This window comes from Melanotaenia boesemani, chromosome 23 (assembly GCF_017639745.1).
Source record: "Melanotaenia boesemani isolate fMelBoe1 chromosome 23, fMelBoe1.pri, whole genome shotgun sequence".
Lineage (NCBI taxonomy): Eukaryota > Metazoa > Chordata > Actinopteri > Atheriniformes > Melanotaeniidae > Melanotaenia > Melanotaenia boesemani.
In genome coordinates this window covers 15,319,172-15,339,434 of record NC_055704.1, presented here as the reverse complement: position 1 = coordinate 15,339,434, position 20,263 = coordinate 15,319,172, and the positions used below count along the sequence as shown (strand labels likewise).

Sequence of the window (20,263 nt, the reverse complement as noted above, 5' to 3'; positions counted from 1 at the left end):
TTTGAAAGTGGTAGGCTGTATTGATAAACTTTTCCTTTTGCCATATTTTGCTTTTCACAAATTGAGTAGAAATGACCTGAAGTGGTCATTTAATTTGAAACCTTGCAGAGTCAATAAGCATCATGGCTACAAACCTGAAACTTCCCTAACATGCCCACTCAGGATGTTGCAATGTATCCTGTGTTGTCTTACACTCCTGATTAATATCATAGATGAAGTATTATTTACTCTGGGAGGTTGTCGTTAATGTTTACCAGTGAGTCATTATCCATTGTTATATTTTTCACTTCCTGCACATTATATTCAAATATAATCTTAATGATCAAAACACTTTTTTTTGTTTGTGTCCTAATGCTAAAGCACTATCATGTTCATCCTACAAGAGTTGATGTTGCCATGTTAAAAATATTCACGTCTGCATTTGTTGAAACAGATAAAGATGCTCCTGCATTAAAACACTAAAAGGTATGTTGACTTTAGTAATGTCAAATTGTCATGACAAAGTTCATTGAAATGATCACATGATGTGGGATTATTTCAGTGTTTCCTGGAAAGAATTCCAGGAATCAACATCAAATGCGTGGATGAATGCACACATCTGCATGAAGGGGTAGTGTTACAGGTACTGTGTACACATACTGCTTATAAAAGCCCTGTGGTGGGATGTCGTACTATTTCCTCTACTGATGTTGTTTCTGCTTTCCTGGAGCAAGGGAGCATCAAGCAGCATGACCGCCCAACGATGGATGCTTGCCATCTGCTTTTCCCTTGTCTCAGGTAATTCACAGCTTTTTATTAATGCCTTCTAATGTGAGTTGTTTGTGTATGTGTAGCATAAAATAATTTTTTCTTCTTTAATTATTATTTTTTTCTCTAGTTATTATGCTGAGATTGTTCAGGTTTTTACTCAAAAGCATTTAATAATACAATGAAACCGTCACACTACTGATCCACAGTAATAGTGCTGTGTAAAAGTACTGAGCCAACCCTTTCATTTCTCTATTTTTTACTTCCACAAAACTGACTGTATATTAATCTGGGTGTCTTGTGCAACACTTTTACAAGCTTTCTGAATACCTTTACAGTTTTTCTTTAGACATTGGCTGTATTACACAGTCTTTTGTTTCTACTTCGCACCATTTCTTTAGCTGCATCTGAAAAATGTCAAAGTTAACACAGTTTGACAGACATAAATATTATTTGAGGCATTACAAGATGATTCCCAAAGAATTTTAGTTGAAAAGCTGATATTTTGCCAGCATGGTATGCACATGTCCTTAAAACAGCTGAGGACTCTGAACAAGTAAAAGACAAATAAAAAGTGTCAGGTGTTAAAAAATTATCTACAGCAGATGAACAGTATCTCAGAGTGATGTGCTTAAGAAATACAAAAAAAGTAAAGTATGAAAGTTGCATCTTGATCTTTATTTGTTCCATCGACTGTTCACTGAAACCTCATCAGAAATGGTCTCCATGTCAGGGTGGCTAAGAAGCCATTCTTAAGGAAAAAAATACTGCAAGAAAAAGCTGAGGTATGCCCAATTACACCAAACTGTACTGAAAATCTGCAACAGGATTTATTGAGTGATGAATTCTCTTCAGAGCCCACATCTCAACACAGAAAATAGAAGACAAGGCAACAGCATCTTAAGTGAATTATTCCTGAAGATGACTTAAGGGTGGATTTGCACAGTATATCTAATGAGTTTATATTATTACACTAAGTCATCTATAACGTCTCTTCCACACAGTGTTTGTGAGAGGTGAATCTGTGGCAATAGGAGATCCTCAGAAATGTGAGTATAAGTCAGTGCTGGAATCTGACAGGTTATTTGTCTTTTTTTTTTATAGATCTCATAATAATTGATTGCATTGATTGCTTCAAATGTAAGACCTTTCAAATATTTTCCACATTGTGATCAGACACTTGCAGGACATTTGGCAGCGGGGTTTTCCAGCCCTTCAAAGGTTCAGCTTTCTATGTGCACTCAGACTGCAAATTCACCCTCACACGCTTCACCCACAACCAGGTTGAATGTGACATCACCATACAGCGAGGAAAAGATGGTTTGCTGAGTCAAGTCGAGATCATCATTAACAAAGTCAGGACTGTTCTGCAGGATGGGGGCATCCAGGTGGAGACGAAAAGGTTTGGTCTCATTTCCCACGCAGATCATGCAGCAGCTGCTGTTTGTCCAAAAATATCAGATCAAACAATCAAGACACACAGTCAGCTGTATGCCACTAGTTGATTACTAGCTTTCACTTTTGACACTGTATTATTTGTCTATATGGTTAATTTGAATAAGCACATACAAGGAGAGCACTGCTGGAGGCAGTTTCACTCTTCAAGGTGACTTACAGGCTAAAATGCTTGACCAGCATTAATCAGTTATTCTTTTTTTTTTTTTTTTTTTTTTTTTTATTAAAGATGAGGTTGTGACGAGATTTCAGATCAGCATGCACTGACACCCCTGAACTGTATGTTTACTTTTGTCTGCAGTATTTCCCTTCCATACGACCACAAATACCAACTTATATTTGGATATGGCATCTACACCAGACTGAGGAGCTCGCTGCTTCCTCTGTCTATAACCTGGCACAATGTACCTGGAGGAATTGACACTCTCTGGGTGAGAGGGCTGCAGGAGAGCCTAAACACATGCACATAAGCATTTACTCTATATGTTACAGTGCACAACGCTTTATGTTTTTGTTTTTTATTTGTGATTTAGGTGGAACTGGATCAGGAGCTGAGCTCTAACATGATAGGACTGTGTGGGAAATCCAGCATCGAGGGTATGATCTCTAAATAACAATGTATGCTATATGAATATTATTGAAACATCAGAGAAAACAGCATCGTTATGGCAAGCTGTTTAAATATGTAATCAAATGCTATGGCTTATGTGCTGTCAGATATTCCCTTTATTATAATTTATTATTCCTTTAAATCAAAATTCTTACTAGACACAATTATTCTTTCACATCCATTACACATTTTTAGAGGTGGAAGTTTTTCCCCTAATTTCCCCTAAGTCATGTAAGATAATTCTTACCAGATAAGTCTATTGGGCTTTGACTGCTATAGTAGATTTGTGGGTAAATCTGCAGTAGAAATGCTACAAGAGAAACTCCACTTTCAGTTGTATTTAGCACCATTGTATAGGGGGGAAAGGTGATGACAATTCTAATGGCCCACAGCCCATTAGGGCCCACACACACCCCAGGCTCTATGGTTAAATTATTATGAATGAATGAATGAATGAATGAATGAACAAATTTATTTCGAACAAAAAATAAAAAATATTATGCATAGATAAAACTAATATATATTAGTACTAATGCATCTGAGTTAAAACAAAGCCACAAAGTCACACAATATTTCAGTTTTAATCATTTCAATAACCTCCTCTTCTCACAAAAATGATCTGGTCCATGCCTTCTTTCTCGTGGGAAATGTGGAGTGCAAGCTAACTCCCGCATTTTAGGTGGATAAGATGATGCCTTCCGAAAAACACAAATCTGGAAACCAGAAAGGATTTGAGAGGGAGGCGCAGCAGAGCAGGGGGGCCAAAATATTACACATTTCTTCTCCAAGAATGGTGAGAGTCAAACTATAAAGGGCTGAAACAATTTCTTGGTCATTCATTCATTGTCTGTAACCACTAAGAATTCAAGTTCTGCTCAGTAATTGTGAGCATTATGCGAAGGTCAATTACTCTATTATTATGATGTGTTCAAATCTAGTCTTGTAAAATTTTGTTATTGGTGGGACACTTAAATAGCCTAAATAATAATAATAATAATAATAATAATAATAATAATAATAATAATAATAATAATAATAATAAAGTAGTCAAATATTTTTGGTTGTTTTCACAGCGATATTAAATAAAAAACACGAAATACTTCTTGCCTTTTTCCCTCCTACATGAGTGTTTACTAAAACTAAACTGCTCTTGACATAGGTCTTATGCAGAGGGTAATTTTACAGAGATTGACCTCTTCATACATGGCAAAGTGAAAGTGTCTGCCTAGAGCTATGGTACTGAGAAGCCTATTTAGATTTTGTGTACTCCAAGACTAGGTTAGTTCTTCATCAGTTTCCGTGAAACACATTGAAAAACATTTAATTTTCACAAAGCTAAATGTAGTGCAGCAATAAGCGTTTATGATTTGCTGCTCCAGAATCAGAAGTGGCCACTTCGTCTGTTTCCGAGTCCCACCCAGCAGCAGACCTTGATCTCCAGCAGTCCAGTGACTTTGGTTTATTAGTGAACTACTGTACCATTGGTAATTAAGACATTAATCAACCCATTAGCTATTTCAGTTACATAATCAATAGCAAAATATAGGCAAAATTTATATATAACGCAACTTAAGTCGCTGTCCTTGTTGTTGACAGAGCCAGGCCCATGTCCCCAAAGCAAAGCTCCTACAGACAGAGAAGGGAATCGTTTGAGGGAAAAAAAACGGGACACTTTAAGTTGTTTTTTTCACATCAGTGCTTGATTGTTCACAATAAAAATACCCACTGTCTATTTGTTGCATGGTTCATTAAAATGTATTTGTAGTCAGAGATGTAAAAATGTGGTTTACAATCAGAGAAATGAGCCAACTAATAATACATCATTTACATAATAATACTACTACTACATTGTAAAGAAAAAAATTGGGTGCATTACATCAGGCAACATCAAGAACACTGAAAAACATCATAATACACAGATGTAGAAAAGTGGCAACAATCCTGGGGTAGAGGGGCCCATGGGAATATACTTTCTGGGGGCCCAGAATTCCTAGCATGCCCTGGTATTTACTGTCCATTTACCATCAACCATTTACTATTTTAATTTCCATAAATCCTGTACAGATATCCACAAGTACATTTACTTGAAAAAAATTGCATTATGGACAGTGTTGGGAGTAACGTGTTACTTTGTAACGCGTAACTCCCAACACTATCTATTTTAAACAGTATTGTTTCATGCTGGTAGTTGGTAAAAAAACAAAAAAAAAAAACAAGCAAAGTATAAGCAAAATATGATTTATTCAAAAGTATAATGGCATATAGTTAAAGAGTGTTCAGTGTGTAAGGATGGGTTTATGGGTGAAGTAACTGGATCCAAGTCAGTGTGGTGAACAAACCCCCACAGTGGGCCTCTGCATGCAGGAGGACGAGCGAGAGAAAGACTGCGCTGAAGGCTGAGCCTTTATAGCCCAGGTGCACCAAGTTCAGGTGCTCAAATGAAAAGTACCTCCCACTCAGGATACAGCAACCTGTGTGAAGGTGACAAATTAATACACTCACTAGCTTACAAGGTCAGAACTGTCAGAGTAAAACTGTTTTTTATGTTTTTTCTCCATATCTCATCACATTTTTCTAACAATGTACATTTTTATGAAAATAGTTACCGAGCAGGAGTTGATCAAGGAGAGCAAGTTTACTGACATGTGTCAGACAAGAGATCCTGTCTCTGATAATTATAAAAATTCAGTAAGTTGACTGTTGCAATTTTAACTAAATTGAAATTTTATAACCACAATGATCATTTTGATAATTTATATCTCTATATTTAAATATGTATAAATTAAATATGTACTGGCGGATTTTCTTCTTAATATTATTATTATTTAAAATTTTTAAGATATTGTGTAAGTTATAAATTATCTATCCAAAATTAATTAACATTTCAAGATGTTTTAAGAGAAAGTCTATTTAGCTGCATATATTTTTTATATATTTTGAATGGAATATGGTGTGAACAGACCTCAGTTAAGTTTTAACATCTTATGCAAGTGCTTCATGTTAAGATGTTTTCTCTGCTAATATTTGCAGGTATGTGAGTTCATATCAGACATGTTAGAGTGCCTGGAAACTTCTGATATATCCAGTCAATATCAACAACTCTGTAACAACAACATTTACAGCTATGAAAGCAGCAAATACATCGGCTGTGCTTTCTTCAAAGAGATTACCTCGAAGTGTGACCAAAGCAGTTATGCGTTGAAAACTTGGAGATCTAAAACCAGTTGTGGTGGGTGGTCGTTAACAAGAATACTTTCAAATTCTCCAAATTAAAATGGAAAAAAAATTTGGGTTGAATGCATCAGACACATTTTACATTAATAAGTTTACAATTTTCTTTTGCTTTGATACTTAATTCTGATTAAATTTGCTGTGATTTTCTGTTTCTGTGGGGTGAATGTAGATGAACCCAAGTGTCAGGGAGACCTGGTTTATAAAGAACAGGGTGATGCTTATGTTCCTAGCTGCTCCAACCCAAATCCCACATTCTTCAACCAGGACATCATCAGCACCTGTGTCTGCCCAGAGGGTGAGGACTGTGAAACTAAGAGCTTTAACTTTTCCTGCATATGCAAGCCTGTTTATTTATCCGTTTATGAGCCTGATCACCTAAGGCTAACAAAACTATGTTGCAGGTATGGTACTTAATGATCTTGCGGATGGTTTTAAGTGTGTGGATAAATCCAACTGCCCATGCCTCTTCAGTGGCAAGAAATACTTAATCGGAGAAATACGTAAAACCAAATGTCAGTCATGGTGAGTGGAACTTTATTTTTTTTACCAATTTTAATAAAAGGCACAAAATGTGAAAACCAATTTACCTTTAAGGAAGATTTATATACTATTTAAGTTTTAATCCAGGTTAAGCTGTAAGCTGAAACCTGAGAACCAAAGTTCATGTTTATTGCTGTTGGGCAAGGTGCTGCATAAAAGTTAGTAGGTGTTAGCACAAAATAAGTAAAAGTAAAAAGAAATATTTTTAGAAAGATTAATAAAATGTATATAACTCTAACACTGAATTGAAAGGCAGAGAATACAATTGTGTATTAACATGATTAAAATGTTAGAGTTAGAGCCTCTTACATGTAGAGGCAGCTGGTTCTACAGGTTAGGAGCCGCCACCACCTACATGTGGGACAACTAAAAGCAGGTGATCAAAAGATCTGAGTGATCTGGAGGGCACATAAGGCTGCATGAGGTCAGACAGATAAACAGGTACCTGCCCACTAAGAGCCTTATAAGTCAAAGAGGGAGCCATTAAAGGTAAAAATGTTTACTTGTTTCTCTTTTTCACAAAAATCAGTATGCCAAAGGAAAAAATGATGAAAGCAATTGAGTACAAAATCTTAAAGAGACTCAGGTCATCCCAAATAATGCAAAGAGCAGCGAATAGCAGAGTTCAAATGACTCCTAAACCTGAGTGGTGGATTATTGCAAAGTTTTTTAGTAATCTTACTGAGATTTACAATAAAAGTATAAAACGCATGAAGCTTGAGAATTGTTGCAAGCTGAAAGTTTGACTCTGAAAGTCCACTGATCTCTGAAGGAGATGATTCACTTCAGATCCCTCAGGCTCTCTAGTGTGAGCTGTAGCTCCTGGTCCCTCATTAGACATCCCATCATAAAGTTCTTGTAATCTGTGCAAAAATAAATATGTAGTTTTGAATAAATTTAAAGGTCATAATGAAATAATCATAATGGTGCTCTCTAAAGATGTATATCTTACCATCTGAAAACTCAGCAAGAATGAGTGGATAGTCATGAAGGATTCCCTTGGTGGTTCTGAATGGTTACTTCTTGTGTAACAGCCCATCCATCAGAACCCCTAGCTGCCACACTGTGGTGGGAATAATGTGGTTCCTATATTCAATCAAACACTCAGAGAGAAAGGGTTAGTGGTAAGGGATAAAGGTGGAGTCCAGAGACATGGAGAGGAGGACATATCAAAAGACACTGCAACAGACACCTTATCGCTTTCCAAAGGAAATATTTCTTCTGGTGCAAATGTGATATTATCAGAAAAACAATCATATCATGTAAAATACCTTTTGACAGTTATCCTTTGTGCACAGTCCTCTTTTTTTCTGAGAACATGTTTTATAGCCACCTGCACAACAGAGAAAAACTTGATTTATCATACAAAATTTACACATATGAACCTATGAACACATGAATGGTAACAAGCTCATCTCATTGTGTTCCTTGAGATATCCAGAAAAAATGAAAGAAAAGCCTCCATTAGCGAGCAGCTCCTGTTCCTTATTATTGGCTTTAAACAAATCTGAAGACAGAGAATGAGAATGGGTACCATTCCTTTCTTTTTTCACATAATATCCTTGTATTCTCAAAAATGGGTTGTTAAGAACTAAAGTGCATTATACTCTCTACATATATTCACAAATTTCATTTAGTCTTTACTGGAAAATAATTTGATTCTTGGGAAACTTATTAAAAACAAAACCTACCCCAGACTGAATCATAAATGTCCTTGAAAATTATTTCAGATTTAGTTGATGGTTAGTTAATGGAAAATGAAGAGAGTAGTAGTTTAGAACTTATATTTGAATCTTGGAGAAAAAAAGTTAGGTTACCTCTGTTGTATGTGTTGTGAGTGCTGGCTGAGCTAGTAGCTGTGTACGTTCACACTGCAGGTCTTAATGCTCAAATCTGATTATTTTGCATTGTTCGTTCACATGCGATCTTCATCCCACTGTAGTGTGAACAGTATGTGGCCCTGAAGTGACTTGCATGCGCAGAGGATAACACAATGTCACGTAGTATTTACGGATGTAATGGATGCGTCACGTTTGTTAATCATTTTGGAAGTACTTGCACACTGAACCGATAAAATTATGCCCACTTAATGAATGAAAGAAGGAGACAGAGTACAGATGTTAACAAAGGCCTTCTGTGGAGCAGTGTCTCCTACTTCTGTACAAAGCTATGTACAGACATTGCAGCCAAGTTTGTCTTGCAGTTCAGGTCCAATTTTATTAACCCTTTCAAACCCCAAACCTGATCCATGGATATCTTCCAGAAAAATCTGGACCTGACCCAACAATAAATGCAACCGACCTGCAAGCAAACACACTGATTGTAAATACACCCGTCCCTCCATTCATTGTATTACTTTGATTAATTAGTTCATATATTTAAAGTGATGCTGTTGTTTTGTCGTCATTTTCATGTACAATGAAAAACAAAGAAAAGACAACAACACAGAAATACTGTTGTGATTTAGTGTCATTAAACATTTAAAAAGTTTAATAAAAATATAAATTTGAATAATTTCATAGAATTATGAATTACTAGTCACACCTCGGGGAGCACCACCACATTAATAGCTTTAACACTAATCAAATGGCTGTGTGGACAACCATTAGAGTACTAAATTAATTAATTTAACAAATTAATTAATTCAAGCTAGTCAAATCAAATCAGTCAATCAATCAATCAGTCTCAGGATGCTAATAACATGAATTCTTAATTCAAAGGGACCCATAACACGATTCAAAGGAGAACATTCATACACCAAACCAGTTTAGGATAAATATAAGATATTTATTACCAGTCTAATCATTTATAAATGTCAAAGGAAATATTTACAGAGGATTTAAATAAAAATAATAATAATAATAAAAAAAAACTTGAACGAAACACTGTAAAATTCAAATATGATGTTCAAACCAGAAACTTATTTCAAGGCCATTTAATGTGTCAAAATGAATAAAATGTGTGTGCAAGAAATTAAACAAAAGTTAATTAACATGTGGTCTTAATTAAACTAATGTTTAAGAAAACTGAAAAAGGATTTCTGGATCCTAAAACGAAAGGAAAGATCTGGTCTTATCTGTTTAAAGCTGGAAGTTTAACTAAACTAAATCAATTCACTAATCTGGACGACACACCAACCATTCCTTGGCAGACGAGCAGATAATTGATCCGGTCAGGGCTCGCCCTGTTCTGTTTGGATCGAGCCAACTTACGACCGTTGTGGTGACTCTCCTGGGCACATTAGGAAGTTGCTAAGGATGGTTTGGATCCCGGCAACTCCCAAGAAGATCAGAGGATTTGTCATGTGCTGTTCCGAAGGTTTGGATCAGGAAGTTCTGCTGGTGCGGTCTCGTTCCCCGGCTGCATCGGTGGTGTCACAGATGGTGGAGTAATGAAATGTTTGTGATGGTATGGCAAAATCAAAAGAGTCCAGCTTTAGATCAGTCAGTAAAATTGGTTCTGATGCGTTTTTCAGCCTGAGTTAACCAGGTATCCAAATTAAAGATCAAAATTTAGAATCAATATTAAAGATCCAAAAGGAAAAAACATAAACTGGAAAAACGGCATAAACTAAAAAAAAAATCCTGTAAAGAGGGATTTCCTCCATCAAGCATCTTGAATGCAGGTCCAAACTTAGTATTTAGTGATGTGCTTACATCACTTCAACTTAATACTTTGGCCTCATATCTCCATCTCTATGAAGAGACTTCTGTAAAAAGATCATGTCTCCAAAAGACCCGAAGTGCATCTTCCAGGAGAAACTCCAAATAAGAACTCTGGTGGAAAACTCTCTACAAAACTCTATGCAACAACAAATTTCCTTGTTCTAAATTTCAAGAGAGTTGATGTGAGACTGCCCCCACAGAAGGTTTCACAGAAGACCATTTCTACCAATGAGCATTCAGACAAGGGCTGGTTCAGTGTTAAACTTTCTGATAATTTTGGAAAGAGTATCAGATTAAACATTTGTGAATATCTCTTTGTCCAAGTTATTAAAGTCTTAAACTGATATGTTATTAAACCATAAATGACACATTGAAAAAACATTTGCACAATAAAAATAGAATAAAGGTTATACCTTAAAAAGATAATCACATGTTAATAAAGTTTCAGATCACAAATTAATCAAGATTTAGATTAAACCTAGTACAAAATGATGATTGTATGCACATCTACTAAAGTTTAGTTGCTCATACCTTATATCTAAATAAACATTTTAAAATAATAAAAACAGAATCTTTTCCTCTCTTCTTCAAACAAAGTAAGACTTTTTTTTTCTGTGAGACCCAGAGAAACCTTAAATATTTTATTATATATATATATATATTTTTATTTATTTCCTGCAATGTTAAGGTAAACAACTCTGGTGGCTTTCAGATGGTCTGTTTCCATTAGGCTGACCCTAAATGGGAGGTTTAAGCTTATCAGCTTGAAGAAAAATACAAGTTTGAAATGGAAGGAGGTTCCAGGTCCTGTTCCGAACCCACATCTGGGATCCATAAACGTTAGATCTTTGTCATGCATCATGACAGATTTGTGGTTGGGCAGAAGATTAATTTCAGAGACTTTCCAGACCGTGATATAACTTAACATTCAAAATGTCCACTCCTCCCAAGTCAGATTTGACCTGGTGACCTATGGAGATGGAACAATGTCATAAATGTCTGAGTCCTGTTTAACAGTCAGACCCCCCTCTGCTAGAGAGAGGGAAATTGTCCTGTCTGTAAGGAGAAAGATCCACCAATTGTTTAATTTGTTCTGGAGATTAAACAAAAGTTCATTTCTTTCTTTATTTGCCGGGTGGATCTGCGACAATACTGTAAAACAGCAGAATTGTGATATTTGTCTGACTTCTTTGATGTCAAAGTCAAATGACATGTGACATGACCGTTGAGACTGAGGTCGCTTCAACACAGAATGGACATGTATCCGATGTAGGGCCACAAACTTTCAAAAAGCAAAAGAGAATATTGCATTTTATTCCTCCAACTAATATCTGTGCCTACATTTGTTCAGTACAAAACTAGACTTCCTTAATAAATTTCAGTAACATTTCTTAGCATTTCTAAGTAAAGCAAATCTTAAACAGTTAATATCAATAGATAAGACCTTTGTAAAATTAAATGCAGTCCTTACTTCAAATGTTTTTTTTTCTGATGTACTATATTTCTACTGTCCATAGGGATAGTGTGGCAGTAGAAATGAAAAAGGAACAAAACTGTTTTCTTTTATTCATATTTATCAATGAACAGTGTGGCATGCTTTAAATGTGTTGAGTGAAATACCTAAACAGTATATTGACTAAAATTCACCGCAATGAGAACTTAACTTTGAGACTAAGATGAAGAAATTCCAGCTTTAAGTTTTAAATTCATGTTTCAATCTCTGTCCTCAGTTCGTGTGAAGCGGGAAAATGGCTTTGCTCTCAAAACTCCTGCCCTCCCAGGTGTCTCATTGAAGGACAGTTTGTAACAACATTTGATGGCAAACAATTTGCAGTTCCTGGTAAATGCACATACATGGCCTCACAGGTAACTTTTTCCCACAGCCCAACTGTTTAATATGAACTCACTGTCCCTTGTTTGTTATACTGAACTAATTTCTGTCTCGAATGCAGGGTCTCGAATGGACAATAGAAATTGAGTATTCTAAAAAGGAAGCATCATTGGCAACTGTCAAACTAGCACTTTCTCAGGTAAAATATTTACCTTGAACACTTGACTGAACAGGATACAACAACATAACAAACAAATGTTGTGCAAGAGAAACAAACTAATACAGTATGTTTACAGGAAGTTTATACATTTAAAGACAACAAGGTTATTTTTGGAAACCAGGAGATTACTGAGCTTCATCGGTCTGGTAAGATTATGAAAATTGACTGGTTATTATACAGTTTGATAAGCTTTCTGTAAAATAACTTACCAATGTCTGTTAATTGTTAGATTATGCCCTGGTTTTCTGGCAGTCCTCGATGTATGTTCAAGTCCACACATCCTTTGGTATGAAGATGCAAGTCCAAATGTTTCCTGAAATCCAACTTTACATCACACCACCTACGAATCACAATGGCGTCATCTCAGGTTTGGAACTCAGAGTAGAAATATACACTGTTTACCTTTTTACAATGGCCCAAAACAAGTAATCAGGACCTCCAAGTTCTGCTTTAGGATTTAGTAGGATGATCTGTACAGGAAGGCTACTGCATCCTTCATCATCCTCTATCATTACCCAAATCCGGGCAGTCATCTCTAAACAAAGACCAGCTCTGGACCAAGACCAGCTCTGATATGTTAGTCATTTAGGTTTTGGGGCATACAGCATGATATTTCTGGTGTTCAGTGTTCACTCCAGGTTCCCTCCTTTCGAAGTCCAGATTGGACGCTAACGCTCCCACTCATCCCCGGAAGACCGCCCAGATGGACTACTCACCCATAAAAGCCAGACAAAGACAACCTGTCAGGGCGGCTGTGTGGTTGGGTAACACCAGTGCGCCAAGGGTGGCTTTGGTCTGAGGTTGAGATTGTGTTGAATTGGATGGTTTAATTGTTAGATGGTGAAATTGTGGATACTGAGCTTTCTGGATTGTTTGTAAAGTGGTGAAAAGACTCTCAGTTAAATTTGTGCTTTTGATGAACTTTTTGCTTTTGATAAACATTTATGTTAAATTGTTTGACTATTTGACTCTCGTTAAAGAGACGCCTTGAGTTTATTAGCAGTGTGTTTTTTTTGTTTTCTTATTGTATTACTCCCAGGGTTTCTGGTTGATTTTGAGTTGATTTTGTTGGGTTATTGTTTAAATTTAATACCTGAAAAAGGACACTTTTCGTTGGTTTATTGAAACTGTAGATATTTCCGGGTTTTCTTCAATAGGATCTTTTCTGTTATCTTTAAGGCTCCCGAGACTGTGATTTTTGGATTTATTTTGTGTAGGAAAAAAAGAATTGTTTTCCTTTTATATTGGATCTTTATTTTTTTGCTGCATTTTCCCTGATCCCTAGCGGGGGGGACGTAACAGTATGACGGACTGTAACACTGTTCCTCTTTTCAAGCATGACAGTAAAACTGGCTATGTTTTGTTTGTTTTTGACTTCCTGCATGACTCAGTTGGATTTGTAATTATAGTCTGGTTGTCTCTCAGGTCTTTGTGGCAACAACAATTATGACACCACAGATGACTTCACAACCAGCAGCAACATCATTGAGAACTCAGCTAAGCTTTTTGCTAAGTCCTGGAGCGTGGGTACCTGTACAGAAGATATACCCTCTACCTGCATGATCACTGCCAATGGTACAAAATGTTTATCTAAAATGACCTAAGATGTAAATGTATGGTTTTCTTTTTCTTTTACATCTGAGATAAGAAGTTCAGAAAAGATGGTACAGACAATAGTACATTCCTTTTTCTCTCTTCACTACAAAACTTTACCTGATGTTTATTTAATATTGTCTAAATGTGTGACTTTACAGAAATATTTGCAGATGAAAAGTGCTCTGTGCTGAATAACCCAAACGGGATATTTGCTAAATGCTATGGTTATATTCCAGCTGATCAATATCACACAGTAAGAACCTTTCTACTCACCAAACTAAATTCTTAATATGTTTCCAGGAGTTAGTTGATATATTGATTGCTATTTCTAGGCTTGCATCCAGAAAACCTGTATCAGTGGCAATGATCTGCAGCAATGCGTGTGCATTGCTTTGGGAAACTACGCCAATGCCTGCGCCAATCTGGGTGTTGATCTTGGGGACTGGAGGAAGGCTGTCAATTGTTGTGAGTTAGGCTTTAACAAATATAATTATAGAATTAAATACACAAAGGTTTGTCTTTATTTCATCTGTATTGATTTGCTGAACTAACAACACTGTCCAAAATGATAATAGGTAAAAACGTAAATTACTGCATTTAACAGTTTTTAAAAGTTATGACATTAAGATATGAAATCAATGAACTCTGTTAAACGTGAATCACCATTTTGTCCCAAAGCTCTGAAATGTCCAAACAACCAAGAGTTCTTCTATGACCTTCGGGCTTGTAACCATACATGCCGTTCCCTGTCTGGCCCTGACCCTGACCCTCGCTGCCAGGTACAAGATGCTCCAATAGAGGGCTGTGGCTGCCCTGAAGGGACCCACCTTAACCAAGGAGATATGTGCAGCCCAAGGTCAATGTGTGTGTGTTATCACCATGGTGGTTCAACGCCTTCAGGAAGTACTGTAATTGATGGACAAAAGTGGTAGGTATCATGCACATTTTCTACACTCATCTTGGTTTATAGCTTTTATATATATATATATATATATATATATATATATATATATATAATCTCGTTACATGCAAAATGTCTCTTTCCTTTAAAAAAAGGCCTACAGCTATAAAAAGAAAATGCAATAAGTTTTGGTTTACAAACACGACATCAGGGGTCTCCAACCTGCAACTCTGGAGCTGCAAGTGTCTCTCTGGACCTTCCACAATGCCTCTAAATACGTGGCTAAAATATTTTTTTTTAATCTATCTTTCTTGTCATTAGGTTGGAAACCATGGACTTTTTTTTTCTTTCTTTTACATCATTTTCCACAAATATCTACATTCCTTAGCAGAAAGTCTGTCTATCCTCTTTTTTTAAATAAAGCTTTTATGTTTTTATTTATTTTAAAACCTAAAAACAGAAATAAAAATGTGGTTCTTCAAAAATAACAAACATCCTAAAAATATATATATTGCCTTTTTAAAAAGTCTCGTAACATTTGCGTCTCTAAAGTAGTTTTATTTAGCTGGCTGAGGGAAAAATGGCTCTTTGGATTGGAAAGGTTGCAGACCCCTGCACTAAACACATAAACATGTTTAGCAGCAATTTTCATATAACATATTTCTTCATATATATTTATAAAATCAAATATCTATGACAAAGAAGGATGAAATGTTCAGGATTTACTAACTAAAAGGTAAAAAGTCAGCAGGATGAATTTAAAGCTGTGAAGCTGCTTCCTTCTAAACACAGAAGGAACAATATGTGATGAATATCAGCACCAGGTGAACAGACAGAAAGCAGGATGAGAATCTCACAGCTTCTAGATGGTGAAGAGCCAGAAATTTTCACAATATGCACAATAACTTCCATCCATGCACCTTCAGTGCTTCATTATCCAGATTTCTTACCTATAATTTCTCTAAACTTTAATTTTCAGCCTCTGCTACCGGGAGTTAACATCTAATTTCCGGGTGTAGCGATAGGTCTGTAGATGTAACTATAAACATGTGTGGTATCCACAGAAAGTCCAGAATCTCAGCTACCAGCTCAGCAAAACCATTTCTATCACCAACAAACACAATTAAGACAACAAATTATTTAAAGAGCAGCTACACAAAGTCCGAAAAATATGTAAACACAAATGATGTCTCCCCATGTCCACCCCACGGCAAGAACAAGAAAAAAAGGCTCCTCTACTGAAAGCTCACATCTCACAGATTCCACAGCTGGAAGTTTCATCTCGCTATGACCAAGATTCACCGAACCAGAGGCAGAAGAAGACCCGATTTATGCTTCACGTTTGTAAAAGTCAGAAAGCATATCTTACCTTTGCTGTCTTGCATAAATTAAAACCGCATTTATTAAAAAAAAATAGTAATGAAAAAGTTTTCCATCCAAATATTACAATGTTCTGTCCATCTGCATGTATTTTGACAAAGAAAAACGTCCGATTCTTTTTTCTTCTTCTTCCTGTTCCAGACAGAAAACATCTCTTTATTTTAATAAACCCGCTCTCTCCTGATCACGTCAGACGCACCGCTGCAGCAGGGAAGAGAGACACGGATGCCATGTTTCTGTCATCAAAGCCAGCGGCCAGAAAAAAAAAAATTCTTTTTTTTAAACGCGCGATTATTATAATAATATAATTATATATAATATAATTAACGGCATTAATTAAGAGCTGCGTTAATTAAGCTTTGCGTTAACGCTCGATTAACGCGTTAACGTGCCCAGCACTAATATATATATATATATATACATATATATATATGTATATATATATGTTTATGTGTGTGTGTGTGTATTAGGGCTGTCAAATGATTAAAATTTTTAATCGGATTAATCAACAGTCGTGAATATGCCTGAAATTTGCCCGTTTTTACTGTACTGTGTCAACAGAAAGAGCCAATGCTGACCAATAACTGACTTTTCCTTGGGTAAACATGAGATGTCCAAGGGTTAGTAAATGCAGCATGTAATGTTGTTCTGCATGTTCTAAATCATCTCTATCATGTTCCAGATCTTAATTCAGAATTCATATATCGATCATCTCACCAACCGTCTCATGGTGCTAGTATCTGTCTTAAAATCAGCAGATATGATGACTGAAGTTAAACAGCCAACATTGATGAAAAAACTCTGATCTGGATAAGGGTTTGTGCAGCAGCATCCCCCAAAGTAAACAGTTGTTGATAAAATAGATCATTGGCTGTTTGTTTTGCAAGTTTTTTTTCCACTTTTTTTTACTTTGGATGATCAGTTTAGTTGTAATAATCAGTTCAACCTAAAAAGAGGTCTCATATGTGCGCCCCCCACCCCATTTTGGTCAGTGCTCCTGCCTGGCCCCCCATCAAAACTTTTCTAGAGCTGCCCCTGCATAGCTGAAGTATGAACCCCGTCTACCGCCAGCCAGCTACAGTGTTAGAGAAGGTCCTGCCAAAAACAATACTTTGGGGTAAATATGTGATGAGTGAACCTCCTTCTCAGCTCACAACAAGAGAGAAAACAAGATCAGCTGATTACTGACAGCGGCATTAATTCACAGAACAACATGACAGAAGAGGATGAAAGCAGCTGTTGCACAGAGATGAACAGAGATCCACTAGAGCAGACACGTTATTTTTGACAGCTTTAATATAAATAAAATACACATATACCAATATATTAGAATTTATACTCGACTTTTAGTTGTTCCAAGAGTAAGGACCAAAACCTACGGTGAGGCATCGTTTCATTATTACGGCCCTCGTCTGTGAAACAGCCTGCCAGAGAGCCTCAGGGCTACAGACACTGTTTTTAAAAAGAGGCCCAAGACCTATGTTTTTAGCTTAGCTTTTAACTTAATTTTGTTTGATCTTAATCTATTTTATTCTATTTTCTTTCATTCTGTTTTATTACTTTAAAACTTCTGTTTTATTTATTTATTTATTTATTTGTTTTACCACATTATTTCATGAAGTCCTTTATGTGTATTCATTTATTCATTTATTTATTTCACTCCAGTGTTTTCCTCATGGGCATCTTTTGCACTGGGAGCTTTGCCTCCTCGGCCTGGGGGTTACTGGCACGGTGATTGCCCTTGACCATTTGGTTTTGAGTCCTCCACTGCAGCCCTACGGCTGTGGTGTGGACTCTGGCCTACCCTTGTCTGGGTGGTTGTGGTGGCAGGCATCTGTGGACATGGGTGGGCTGGCTGCTTGTGTGATCAGATCCCCAAGACATTGTTTCCTCACAGCAGAATCAAGTCATATATTTATTACTTTTAATTATTATTTTTTTTCATTAATTCATTAGTTAATTAATTTATTTTATTCTAAGAGACAGAAATAAGGGAGTTCATGCTTGTGGAGAATGTGGGGGTTAACTGCTTTGTGCATGTGTGTAGATGTCTGTGTGATTGTGTGTGAGAGAGATAACAATGAATGTGTTTTTTTCTGTTTGTTTGGCTGGTTGTTTTAAACCTTGTTTATTTTGTTTGATTTAATATGTATAAATTGTTTTTGCCATATAAAGCACTTTGTGTTGTCTTTGGTAGGAAAATGGCTTTATAAAAAAAATTATTTGATTTGCTATATAGTAACCCATGTTTTGTATCTTAAAGTGTTTGTGAGAACGGAGAACTGCGCTGCTCCAAGGACTGTGGTAAATAGACCATTATTTGTCGTACATAACTATGAACTACACTTTTTTATATCAACTACTTTTGCGCTAAAAAGTGCAGGAAATGCTATCAGTAACGGCAATTGTTTAAAAAAAATCCTTCCAACTGTGGTTTAACAAAACAATTTGCTTATCACTGACTGCTTTAAAAGCAATTAACTGTCAAAAAATATGTATGCTTTATGAAAATAATAATGGAAAACTTTCTGAAATGTGCCAGGTTGCAAAAATGGGAAGGTTTGTGTTCACTGCTCAGAATACCCAATGAACACAACTCAGAAAACTTGTGACAGTCTAAGTAAACCATTGGTAGGTATGTTTCTATACATGGCTTGTATTGTCCATATGTCTCTGTTAGGGACTAACATGATTTTAGATTAACAATAATATAAAAAAAGTATTTCATTTTTGATGTATTACTTCTAGTAAAATACATCTAGTCATAATACAGGAAAATTATTCTTTTCTTTGAGAGTTGTGGCTAATAATAGCTAAAAGCAATCATTTCCACTTCACATTAACTCACTTCTGGCAAGTCTGACTTTACATTTACTAAATGTGATTTTTTTTCTTTTTATGATTTTTTTAATGATGATAATAATCATTTTCCTGAGCTAAAGAATTTTGGTGTTTTTTTCCAGGGTTCAAATATGACATGTGAGACTGGTTGTTTCTGCCCACATGACCAATATGAGGATCACAATGGAAACTGTGTTTTCAAAGACAACTGCACATGTGTATACAGTGACAAAGTTTTCCAAGCAGGGCAGAACGTCACAACCAACTGTAAAACATGGTAATACATTGAATGACATTTAGCAGCTCATTTATGATGTTCTATACATCCATACATGATAACTGTGCCATGACCACATTTTACAGCTTATGTAATCAGGGACGGTGGAATTGTGACAATAAGACATGCCCTGGAAAATGTCAAGTTTATGGAAATGGCCATTACCAGACTTTTGACTCTAAGTGGTATCGCTTTGATGGACACTGTCAGTACACGCTTGTAGAGGTGAGATCTATGTGGGTGCAGAGCCACTGCAGGGCTGTATGTAGAAGATCGGGGAGGAGTGGAAGTTAAATAAAAATTACTTATATGGCAAAATAAATAAGTTACTTTACTGGTGTTATCCTGTTCTTTGTGTGTGTGTATGTATACACATTATATATATATATATATAAATATATATATATATATATATATATATATGTATGTATTGTTCCAGGCCTGTTTCATGAGTTTTTTTGTTTGTTTTTTTTAATAATTCTGTTAAAGCATGGTTGAAAAGCAATGTCTGACTTATAGTGGTTAAATTCATAGAGTTTTTATTTATTATTACTTTTGTCAGATTCAAGTTATTTCTGTGACCATTGTGAGATTTTCTTTCATTAAAAGAAGGGTACCAACAATTTTGTCCATGACTGTATATATATATATATATATATATATATATATATATATATATATATATATATATATATATATATGTTTATGTGTGTGTGTGTGTATTAGGGCGTGTATATAAATATATATATATATATATCAAAGACCATTTTAAAAAATGTTGGTTATGTTTTGCATAGTAATCTTTGACTAATTCTTTTATTTTAGGATTTTAATGCCACCTTCTCTGTCAGAGTGACGAGTGTACCTTGCTGTGATGAGGCACTCACCTGTTCTCGATCCATTGTCCTGTACCTGAAGGTAGATTCCTCCTTTTGCGATAAATTTGACAGCCATTTAACTCATTTT

General features: G+C 35.8%; 1 protein-coding gene across 5 annotated transcripts in view; it reads left to right on the top strand.

The window, feature by feature from the left end:
- Positions 1 to 701: 701 nt before the first annotated feature.
- The window catches only part of LOC121635132 (mucin-2-like), a 30,117-nt gene continuing 10,555 nt past the window's right edge, over positions 702 to 20,263 (top strand). For all 5 annotated transcript variants that reach the window (XM_041978206.1, XM_041978207.1, XM_041978209.1 and 2 more), the window contains exons 1-22: positions 702 to 777; positions 1,752 to 1,796; positions 1,924 to 2,149; positions 2,504 to 2,633; positions 2,736 to 2,799; positions 5,415 to 5,500; positions 5,843 to 6,041; positions 6,216 to 6,341; positions 6,448 to 6,568; positions 11,982 to 12,117; positions 12,204 to 12,281; positions 12,379 to 12,448; positions 12,532 to 12,669; positions 13,728 to 13,877; positions 14,057 to 14,151; positions 14,231 to 14,363; positions 14,577 to 14,826; positions 18,443 to 18,483; positions 18,722 to 18,810; positions 19,143 to 19,297; positions 19,384 to 19,522; positions 20,123 to 20,215. In XM_041978206.1, coding sequence (XP_041834140.1) covers positions 729 to 777; positions 1,752 to 1,796; positions 1,924 to 2,149; positions 2,504 to 2,633; positions 2,736 to 2,799; positions 5,415 to 5,500; positions 5,843 to 6,041; positions 6,216 to 6,341; positions 6,448 to 6,568; positions 11,982 to 12,117; positions 12,204 to 12,281; positions 12,379 to 12,448; positions 12,532 to 12,669; positions 13,728 to 13,877; positions 14,057 to 14,151; positions 14,231 to 14,363; positions 14,577 to 14,826; positions 18,443 to 18,483; positions 18,722 to 18,810; positions 19,143 to 19,297; positions 19,384 to 19,522; positions 20,123 to 20,215 — 2,613 coding nt within the window. In that variant the 5' untranslated portion in view covers positions 702 to 728. The remainder of the gene's footprint in view (positions 778 to 1,751; positions 1,797 to 1,923; positions 2,150 to 2,503; positions 2,634 to 2,735; positions 2,800 to 5,414; positions 5,501 to 5,842; positions 6,042 to 6,215; positions 6,342 to 6,447; positions 6,569 to 11,981; positions 12,118 to 12,203; positions 12,282 to 12,378; positions 12,449 to 12,531; positions 12,670 to 13,727; positions 13,878 to 14,056; positions 14,152 to 14,230; positions 14,364 to 14,576; positions 14,827 to 18,442; positions 18,484 to 18,721; positions 18,811 to 19,142; positions 19,298 to 19,383; positions 19,523 to 20,122; positions 20,216 to 20,263) is intronic.